General features: G+C 34.8%; 1 protein-coding gene across 1 annotated transcript; it reads left to right on the top strand.

Moving 5' to 3' along the window:
* Positions 1 to 5,910: 5,910 nt before the first annotated feature.
* On the top strand, positions 5,911 to 7,691 carry LOC133193002 (uncharacterized). Its single transcript, XM_061329004.1, has 3 exons — positions 5,911 to 6,305; positions 6,792 to 7,008; positions 7,392 to 7,691. Exons 1-3 carry the CDS (start codon positions 5,938 to 5,940, stop codon positions 7,689 to 7,691), a joined length of 885 nt encoding a protein of 294 aa, XP_061184988.1. The 5' UTR covers positions 5,911 to 5,937.
* The last annotated feature ends 2,660 nt before the right edge of the window (positions 7,692 to 10,351 follow it).

Genomic DNA, 10,351 nt, shown 5'->3' on the forward strand with positions numbered 1-10,351 from the left:
TCATTCACTGCAGAATCTTTGTTCATTTCTTAGGCATCTCTGCTTATCATTGTGTGGAACTCTCCCACTTGAACAAGTGCAATATGAACTTTGTTCATTTCAAATTTCTTGCAGTAAAAAAAGAAAAAAGGGGTGCTATTAACTTGGATGGTGATTTTAATTACAATGTTTCCAATATTGATGCTCTCCCCTTGCTTGATTGTTTATCAAATTCTGATTCATGTTCTCAAATTCATTTATCACAAAATAACAGATCTTTTACACAAAATGAAGAGAGAGACTTGTTTTTGTCTGAGGCCCCTTCTTGTAACTCTGTACATAGAGATCATCATTACACACGTGAAAATAAAACTCAAGAACAAATGCTTAATGAATCTAGGTCTGCCGTTGAAGCATCCAAAACAATTCTGAGTTTTAAACAAAAAGTATCAGAAGGCCCTGTATACATTTGTTCATGCTGTACTCAGACATGGTTCAAGGAAAGTGTAGTTACTACAAGACAGTTACTTAAATCAAATTTTGCCAAAAAATGTTTGACAGGGTTAAAGAGTGTAAACGATACAGAATGGGTATGTCGAACATGTTGCAAACATATTAAGGCAGGGACAGTTCCAGCTTTAGCTTTAGCAAATGGTATGGGTTTCCCTGAAAGACCTCCAGAGCTGCAAATTACTGAACTTGAAGAAAGATTGATTAGCCCTAGGATACCTTTTATGAAGCTTGTTGAAAAACCGAGAGGGGGTCAGAAAAGTCTTCGTGGAAATGTAGTGAATGTATCATCAGATGTGAATAAAACAGTTACAGCATTGCCTAGAACACTTGGAGATAGTGAAACCATTCAAGTTAAACTGAAAAGGAAACAAAGTTTCAAACACTCAGTTTTCCATGAGGCAATACGACCAAATAAATGCATTAAAGCTTTGCAATGGCTTTTACAAAACAGTCTTCTGTTTCAAAGTGAAGGAATTTGTATCAATAGTGATTGGAACATTGAATCTGAGCAACAAGCATGGTTTGATTTTGTGGATGGAATTTATGCTACTGCAGTAAATGGACCAGAAATTACTGATGAAAAAGGATTCACAAACGCTTATAGTACGGAAGACATTGACTGCTGTTCTGATGATTCAGATGGATGGACAGAAGACCCAAATTTTGAAAACAGGCTAACTGGAAACATGGATACTCTACTGCATCCAGTAGATGTGCGTTCATTGTGCAAGACAATGTAATTTTCCCCAGGAGAGGGACAAGTACCTCTTGGTATCTACCAAGACAGAAATGCTGAATATTTATCTTTCCCAACAATTTTTTGTGGCCAATCACGACCTGACAATAAGGACAGAACAACTCGTGTTCATTATAGCAGTGTTTGCAAATGGGAATTAAGAAGTGTTGATAGGCGGGCAGCTTGTTCAATTCCAAACATTTTCTTCAAGCTTAAAAAATTGCAGGTTAAACAAATTCAGGACAAGGTATATTTAAGCATGAGAAAGTGTCAAACTGAGGGAAGAAGAGTCACAGCTGGGCACGTTCTTAACCCAGGAGAATTCGATAATATTGTCAGACTTAATGAAGGATTCCGAGTTTTGAGAAAACTAAGAGGCTCACCTGCTTATCGGGAAAGTGCTAAAAAAGATCTGTTTGCAATGATAAGACAACTTGGGATACCAACTTGGTTTTGTTCCCTGTCAGCTGCAGAGACAAGGTGGACTGACTTGCTTAGAATTCTTGGGAAATTAGTAAAAAATGAAGAATTAACTGATGAACAAATAAACAAGTTGTCTTGGACTGAAAAATGTGAGCTTGTCAAGGCAGACCCAGTGACCTGCACTAGATATTTTCAGCACAGGGTTCAAGTGTTTATCTCAGATGTCTTGAAATCACATTTGGCTCCGTTAGGAAAGATTGAGGACTACTTTTATCGTGTAGAATTCCAGCAAAGAGGATCACCACATATTCATATGCTTATATGGATAGATTGTACACCAAAATATGGAGAAAGTGAAGACAAGGACATAGCTGATTTTGTAGACAAACATTCTGGTTGCCAAATGAATGATGAAATACCAGAGCTGATAAATTACCAAACACACAGACATGCCAGAACTTGTCGAAAAAAGGGGAAGAAAATTTGTCGATTTAATTTTCCTCTGCCACCAATGTCCAGAACTCAAATATTGGAGCCACTCAGAGATAATGAGAAAGAAAACTCACCAGAAATTTCAAAGATCTTTGAAACTATATGCTCATTGTTAAATGAGTTAAAATCAGGTGACCCAACGACATTCTCAGAATTCCTGGACAAACTAAAGATAACAGAAGATACCTACATCAAAGCAATAAGGTCATCTCTGAAAGTTCCAAAATTATTCCTTAAAAGGAATGTTTCAGAAGTTAGTGTGAATTCCTACAACGAGTTGATTCTTAAAAGTTGGCAAGCAAACATTGATGTTCAGTTCATTTTGGATGCTTATGCATGTGCTGCATATATTGTATCATACATATCAAAGTCTCAAAGGGGAATGTCAAACTTGATGCATGAAGCATGTCAAGAAGCAAGAAATGGAAATAAGAGTATACAGCAGCAAGTAAGACACATAGGAAATAAATTTCTTACTCATGTTGAAGTTTGTGCACAAGAGGCAGTGTATATCATTTTGCAGTTGTCGATGCGTTCCAGCACGAGATCTTTTGCATTCATCAACACTGCACCAATAGAAACAAGAACTTTCCTTCTAAAACCTTATGAAGTACTCTCTGAAATGCCTGAGAACTCTACAGACATTCAATCTGATAATATCCTCATGAGGTTTCAAAGGAGACCAAAATTCTTAAACGATTGTTGTTTGACGGAGTTTGTATCTCATTATGATGTTGTTTTCCCAAAGAAAGCTGACAAACAAAAGCTTAACTGGGAGTATTTAACCAGAAGATGAACAAATTGAAGAAGATGAAGATGATGTAAACTCAGATGAGACAGCTGACAGTAATAAATGTCAAGAACATGAAATACCAATGAGAGATGGGACAGTGTTGAAGAAACGCAAGAAACCAAAGATAATACGGTATGTAAGGTATAACCAAGAACTGGATTCAGAAAATTTCTTCAGAGAGCAATTAATGCTGTTTTACCCTTGGAGAAACGAGTCAGAGGATTTAATTGGGAATTGCCAGACTTTTGAGGAACAGTACAATGCAAAGATTGAAATAATAAGTGCCAACAAAAGAAAATATGAAATGGATCATGGTGTAACCGACATTGTCGAAAACAACTTGGAAGAATTACAAAATAAGGATCCAGTAGTTGCTGCTGAAGTTCAACATACTGAAGAAATTGACAACGATGAGCAGTTCGATAGTCATAACATATTTCATGGCTGCTTCAACCCTAAGGAAATGGGCCATGATTATGATTTAGGTCTTGATTTAGGCATATCAAGAAAGCAAATAGATCAGTGTGAAACGAAAGTGAAATCAATGAGTCATGATGAGTATGTGAAATTAGTAAGATCTCTGAATGATAAGCAGAAAATCTTTTTTTTATCATGTTCTGCACAAAATCAAAAGTGAAAAATGCCTTTTTATTGCTTCTTAACTGGTGGTGCTGGTGTTGGAAAAAGTGTTTTGACTACTGCCCTTTTCCAAGCAATAACACGTTATTATGTTAAGTGTTTATCTGAAAGCCCAGATGAAATGAAAGCAGTTCTGTGCGCACCAACAGGGAAAGCTGCACACAATATAGGTGGCCATACAATACATTCTTTGTTTTGTATTCCAGCAAATCAGAGCTTGAATTACAAACCCTTAGATGTACAGCAATTGGACTCCTTCAGAGTGAAATTTCGATCTTTAAAAGTCATTTTTATTGATGAGATATCTATGGTTGGCAACAAAATGTTTAATTACATTAATTTCAGACTTCAAGAGATTTTTGCAACGGAAAGGCCATTTGGTGGTGTGAGCATTATTGCTATTGGGGATTTGTTTCAATTAAAACCAGTCTTTGATGGTTGGATATTTCAACAATTAAAGGATGGATATGGACCTTTGGCCATTAATCTCTGGCAAGAATTCTTCCAGATGTTTGAATTGACAGAAATCATGCGACAGAAAGATGATCAGGAGTTTGCAGAACTTTTAAACAGATTGAGAGAAGGACTCCAAACAAATGAAGACATGGCAAGATTGAAAATGAGAGTATTTGAAACAAATATTGGGTTTAGTGTGTCATCAGCCCCACGTCGATATACATAACATGGAAGCATTTGAAAATGCAGATGAAACCAAAAAATGTGCTATTCCTGCCTTAGATTCTATTTCAGGTGACATAAATGAAGCAACTAAGGAGAAGATAATGCGAAAGATACCTGATGATCCAACAAGAACAATGGGGTTATTCAAAAACTTGTATATTGTTGAAGACCTTGCTGCTGAGATTTGTGTAAATATTGATGTTGATGATGGCCTCACCAATGGAACTGTATGCTTTGTCAAGAAGTTGGATTTCAGAGTTAGAAATTCAAATCGCTGCAGCATTATCTGGGTTGAATTTGAGAGTGACAGCATAGGGAGTAATGCTCGTCGTAAATATGCAAATTTATATACCCAACATTGCTGTTTGAAATGGACTCCAATTCTAGAAATCACTCGTAAATTCACTGTTGGTCAGCATAGGGGAGCATATGCAATTCGAAGACAGTTCCCACTTCGTTTAGCTTGTGCTAAAACTATTCACAAATCACAAGGCTCAACAATGGACAAAGCCATCTTGCACTTTGGAAAGTACAAAAGGGAGCATATGCATTATGTTGGGTTAAGTCGTGTGAAGAAAATAGAAAACATACACATCTTAGAATTGAATGAGAAAAAAATATGTGTGTCCAGGGATGTTATTCAGGAAATGGAAAGACTGCGTTTAGATGCAATTTTGAAATCTTGTGTGCCAATCTTAAGAAATATTCCTGAAAACCTAAAAGTAGTCTTTCACAACTGTAGGTCACTTCATTTGCACATTGAAGATCTCAAAGTTGAAAGCAACTTACTAGCAGGTGACATTATTGCCATAGCTGAAAGCAGATTGAAAAAATCAGACAATAATTCTGATTATGAGATAGAAGGTTTCAAAATTCATAGGTTTGACCATGTACATATAAACAGTACTCAGAGGCCTTGCAGAGGTATTGTTCTATATTCAAAGGTAAAATTCTCAAAGGTTCAAAGACTGGTCTTGTGTCAGGATGTGGAAACTGTACTTGCAAGTTTCTTTCATTGTGAGGTTTTGCACCAAGTTGTTTTCCTTTACTGTTGTCCCCAAAAAGCCACACAGGGACTTTTGTGCAGATTGTTATGTGAAATAGTCAAAATTTTAGATCCTAGTAAACCTATCATTATAATGGGGGATACTAATGTCGACTTCCTCACTCAAGTTGAATTAAGTCAATTTGTTGAAAAAAACAAACTAAAACAACTGGTCACATATCCAACTACAGATTACGGAACTTGTTTAGACCATGTGTACACAAATATGACTTCAGATCAGATTTCCTGTGCTACATTAGAGTGTTATTACTCGGATCACAAACCAGTAGTAGCTTACTTGTAGGAACCATTTCATAGAAGAAACTGAATTGCTTTCATCTGTAAATACAGGATTTGATTGTAGATCCATTAAATTAAATGGGAATGTTTAAGACTAAGGAATTCTTAAAATTAGAATTAAATGTAACTTAGTGATGAATCACTTAATTGAAGTGAATGAGACATTTTATGATGTAGGCATGCAGACTATTTGACTTAGTACTATTATACAAAGCAATGCTCATGTGATCTCATTATAAAGGTATATAATCATTTAATTTTAGAATGGCACAGAAGACCATTGCTGAAATAGAAGAGATGTCAAGTAGTAGGCCAACTCCTTACTCAGGAAGCTTGATGGCCAAGGTCATAAAGATTGGACATGTTGCAAAATTTAAGAACAGTAATGGAGAAGATGCTGAGCTAATAAACTTTAGCTTGGTCGACAAAACTGGTGCAATTCTAGCAACTTGTACGGACAAAGGAAAAGAGAGAATAATTAAAGAAGGGAAAACTCTTCACATTAGAGAATTTATCATTAAAAATGGGAAGGTGGCCATGTCTCACAAAACAAAGGTCATGGCAAAAGCAAGCATGTCCATTCCAGACTCCATGGTAGAAAGAGCAGAACACCTCATTCTCCCACCATCCCCAGTCAGAAAGGTGGAAGAACTCTTAGCATCACCATTGAGAACAATCTCAACAGTGCAGGGACAGCTGTCAAAGGTATAGTACAAATGTCATAATTACTTCAGCACACAATTCATTTGTTTCATTCCAATTCAAAACCAGTTGAACTTTGGTATTTTGAATACCATGGATATATATCAAAGAGGTAACTTAATTGAAGTCCCGACAACTTCTTATTTAAATATCTTACCCTTGATATCTTGAAAACACAGTCATCTACATTTAAGATGTTTCTTGGCCCCAATGAGTTTGAGATAATAAAGTTTGACTATAATGAAATTCCACTTCATTATTTTTAAAACTTTTTCCTTGTATCACTAGAGTAGCATATAACCTTGCAAATAATCCCTATGTAGAATTTGCAATAGACATTTTTTTTGTATATTTATATTTTGCAAGATTAAGCATCACATAAACACTTATACTCAAATGCATGTCAATTTTCACAATAATATGAAGACATCCTCTAATCTAATGTCACACATTTTAGCTAATACAACAAATTTCAAATTATTTTAATTGATTGAATCTACTAGAACTGTGAAAGTGAATGATTCAGACACTGTCATCAGGACAATAAGCATACAGGAAGATGGTAAGAAGATCGACATAATCCTGTGGCGTGAAATGGCTGAAGAGGACCTGAAAATCGGCCAGTATTTGTCCATATCACACTGTATGTTAAATGAATGGCAGTTGCAAAAGACTTTGAACACTACAAGAAACTCCAAAATACAGGTACACAACATTCAACTTTATTTTTATGCAATATTCATTATGTAATGAACTAAGTTAAAAGAAAACTGCAAATTGAATATTTTGCATCATCACAACTATGCAAATACTGTAAGATGGTCAATGAAGGTTATAAGTAAATGCATCAATCATTCATGAAAATATGCAGGAAATTTTGTTATTTGTTTACAATGGTAAGTGAAGTGGCTGTAGTAGTATACGTATCAAAATATTACTACAAGTAGTAAATGTGTGAAAATCATTCACTATACGAAACTACTTTGTTTATATCAATATGATGCTCGTCAATACGATGCTCAATTTCTTGCATGCCTTCACATTAAAATTCACACTTTTATAATTACGCTGTATTTTAAAATTTGTAGATCATTCAGCCTCTGACAACAACTGTGAGAGGCCACATAGAGGCATTGACACTCGATGAAGTAGCAGTGGAGATTGCAGTCAAAGAGCATTTGAAAGAAGAATACAAAGATTTAACAGTTGACTTAGCCCTTCTAAGAACACACTTTCCCGAGACTGGAGATGTCAGAAACGAACATCTGGAAGATTACCTGCTTGAAAAACTTCCAATTGAGGCTGAACTGATAGTACAAGGGTCAAATGTGCAACACTTGACACTGATTGAGCCAGCAGGAGACATGGACTATTCCACTGAGCTATAGACCTATTCGATGATTTCTTGTGAAAAGACACATTGTGTAAATAACAGAAAATGACTGTCTTCAACACACACCGTTTTAAGTTCAGCAGTAATTCCAGCATTGTTATTGCTGCATGTTGACTTGTAGATATATTGTTTAACTTTTCTTGTTCAAGATTGCTTTGTCAGATGTGACCTAGATGTAATTAACATGTTAATGTGCCAGAAACATTCTGCCATGAGTATGTAGATTTAGCAACATTTTTGTTTATAAACTTTTGTTTTGTAGCTTTGTTTCCGGATTGGTTTGGTTCTTTTTTTTCTCTCAAATAGCCTATCAGCTTTGTGTTAGGTTTGTGTATATACATGTAAAAAGTGCATTAATAGGTAGGTATACTTTACACTGTACTTCTTTAATAATTGGACTCATCATTATCTCTAACAATGTATTTCAAAATCTAAAAATAAGATTAATTCCACACAGGAAACCTTTCAGCAAGGCTTTTACTCCTTTTATTACTCCGACTTGTAAATGTTTTCTGTTTGTGGAAAAAATTTTCATTGTATACATGTTGTCTGAATTTTTGTATTGTAAAACAAGTTCACTTTTGTCAGAATTGAAACGGCTGTGTATTTAATCTGTAATCTTGTACATGTATTGATCTTAAAATACATTGACATGATTATGTAGATGATGTATTATTATTGTATGCTTTTACAGAGGTATATTATAGCACATGGAGTGTTTCTCTTTTGTTGTATATTGACTGATTCTTAATATTCATTTGTAAACCTTTGTTGTTACATAGGTAGATTCCTTCCTACAATCTCAACTCCACAAGTATGTAGATCTAGTAGTCTCATTTTATGCTTTTAGGGAAGTATGTATACTTCCTGTTTGTTGTGGATATTAACTGATTCAACTGTGAAATATACATCTATACATCTATGTAGGTATTGTTTATTTATGGATTTACTTTTCACTTTTAAGACTTAAAAGTGCATATATGAAAGATATTTATATTCAGGTCATAATAGCTTTGCAATTACAGCACAAGTCAACAGTTTTCCTTATATTTCAGCAGAATATAATTTCATTCTTACTTTAATTTCCATGCAGTGCCAATACATTCCCCTCTACAATACATGTATACAAAATCTTTCATCCAGTGTTGGCACATGTAATTTTTACCATTACAATATTACCTTGGCTCCACACCCTGAGAAAGGCCATTGTAAAGAATCCTCATTGTTTTTGTTTTTTTAATTTTAATGCTAATTGTAATGGTGTTTATACTTTGTAGCGTTGTAGTAGTCAACATCTGCAAATCATGTTTGTAAATTTAGATTAAACTTCATTTCTGTTCTGATCTCATCCATCCTGATTCTTTTTTTTTTTTAATCATTTCATGTATTTCTGTTGTGCTTATATCTAAATTTTTATTAACATTTTCAAAAAAATTATCTCTCACAAAATTGCCTATTTCTGTACATAGGAATAATGGTGTCTTAATAATTTGTGAATTTTTGACCGGTTTGAGCAATAATTCACCACACTTCACAGTGATCAAAATTTTGTTATTGTTATTACATCATTTGTACATATATGCATTGTAAACTTTAATACACTATGTCAAACTCCATAATCTTCTTTGCTTATTCTTCCACTAATGTTAATAGTATATAAAACATTTTTTATATCATAAAATATACATCCCCTACTTGATGCTCATTTGTTATAATAAGCTTGCTCATTAAATCTCAAAACTTAAAATGCACTGTACTAGTTTCTAGTGTTGTACCAAACAATTCACTTCTTCATTCAAAGATTTCATCATATTGCACTAAAATTTGACACCAAGAAATATTCATCTCTGAAATATATCCACACTTGCACATTTCCTGTATAGTACTTCCACATGACAATTTCAAAGCAAGCATGCTAACCGCTTCCCAGTACTTTCAGTACTTTGATTTTAAATATGACTCTGGTCTGCAGCTGATACCAAGGGCGATGATTATCTCTGGCCCAGTGTCTATGAGTTCCGTCACGTGTTTGTACTAATCCTGAGCTGAATTCACTGCGAGGATGCGAATGTGAAAAGGATAGTACCGCGTTTATGTTTTTAAGTACAGCGACTGTGGATATCACAAGAAGTCGTGGAAATGAGGAATACGACAGGTGGTAACAGTCATTGGGAAATGCTTACAAATGAAGAAAACGTTGAAGTCTAATGATATAGCTGATTATTGTTGCATTTTTGTACGGATTTACCAATACTTACCTTAATTACAAATTCCAATGAAAGAGAACAAAAACTGAATAAGACATGATTGTTAGAATAAAGTACAAGATACACTGATGGCTACTAATCTGCAGGGCGATGCCACCGCCTGGAGTGGTGATAATTGCACTCCGTCATCTATACTAAATCACCAGGACTGAATCCGTTGCGTGAACTTGAAAAGTAACAAGGTGAACTAAGTAACTTACATTGTTTGTGGAATATAACTACTTTTGATCTATAACTAAGTGTGGAATGAAAACATTGATTCCAAAGCGAACAATATTAGTGAAGAGTAGTGAAGCATAGTAAAAACATATATCGATATGTACTTAGTGATGATAACATATACTGGACACATGTATTGGACCCATATAATCGAGTAACCACGCCGCGA

The sequence above is a fragment of the Saccostrea echinata genome, unplaced genomic scaffold (genome assembly GCF_033153115.1).
Source record: "Saccostrea echinata isolate AGI-Se365-2 ecotype Australia unplaced genomic scaffold, CSIRO_AGI_Sech_v1 ptg000025l, whole genome shotgun sequence".
Lineage (NCBI taxonomy): Eukaryota > Metazoa > Mollusca > Bivalvia > Ostreida > Ostreidae > Saccostrea > Saccostrea echinata.

Bases quoted from the DNA above. Each gene is read 5' to 3' on its own strand.
- LOC133193002 (XM_061329004.1), top strand. From the start codon at position 5,938: ATGGCCAAGGTCATAAAGATTGGACATGTTGCAAAATTTAAGAACAGT. The intron at 6,306-6,791 runs GGTATAGTACAA...ATTATTTTAATT, and splicing joins GTGCAGGGACAGCTGTCAAA to GATTGAATCTACTAGAACTG. The intron at 7,009-7,391 runs GTACACAACATT...TAAAATTTGTAG, and splicing joins CAAGAAACTCCAAAATACAG to ATCATTCAGCCTCTGACAAC.